The sequence below is a fragment of the Eimeria tenella genome, genomic scaffold, assembly GCF_000499545.2.
Source record: "Eimeria tenella Houghton genomic scaffold, Eth_scaff2072, whole genome shotgun sequence".
In the NCBI taxonomy this organism is placed as follows: Eukaryota; Apicomplexa; class Conoidasida; order Eucoccidiorida; family Eimeriidae; genus Eimeria; species Eimeria tenella.
In genome coordinates this window covers 1-268 of record NW_013541917.1, presented here as the reverse complement: position 1 = coordinate 268, position 268 = coordinate 1, and the positions used below count along the sequence as shown (strand labels likewise).

The following is a 268-nucleotide window of genomic DNA, read 5'->3' as shown; positions in this document are numbered from 1 at the left end:
GGGGGCGGGGGGGGGGGGGGGGGGGGGGGGAGCCAGTAGCCAGCTAGCTAGCCAGCGCTTGCCCAGCTAGCCCGCTAGCTAGCTAGCTAGCTGCGGTGCTGCTGCGCAGGACTTCGGGTACTTCATTCCGGGCCATGGGGGAGTGACGGACCGCTTTGACTGCCAAGTGGTGATGGGCCTTTTTACATTTCTTTATCAAAAGACTTTTGTGCCTCAAGTGGGAGAAGCAGAAGCAGCAGCAAGAAGAACTGCGCAGCAGCAGCAGCAC

At 61.2% G+C, this 268-nt stretch overlaps 1 protein-coding gene across 1 annotated transcript in view; it reads left to right on the top strand.

The window, feature by feature from the left end:
• ETH_00036455 (cytidine diphosphate-diacylglycerol synthase, putative) overlaps window positions 1–264 on the top strand; it is a gene marked incomplete at both ends in the record, with an annotated part of 3469 nt that extends 3205 nt beyond the window's left edge. Inside the window, one exon of the mRNA XM_013374476.1 lies at window positions 110–264. Coding sequence (XP_013229930.1) covers window positions 110–264 — 155 coding nt within the window. The remainder of the gene's footprint in view (window positions 1–109) is intronic.
• Between the last annotated feature and the right edge of the window lie 4 nt (window positions 265–268).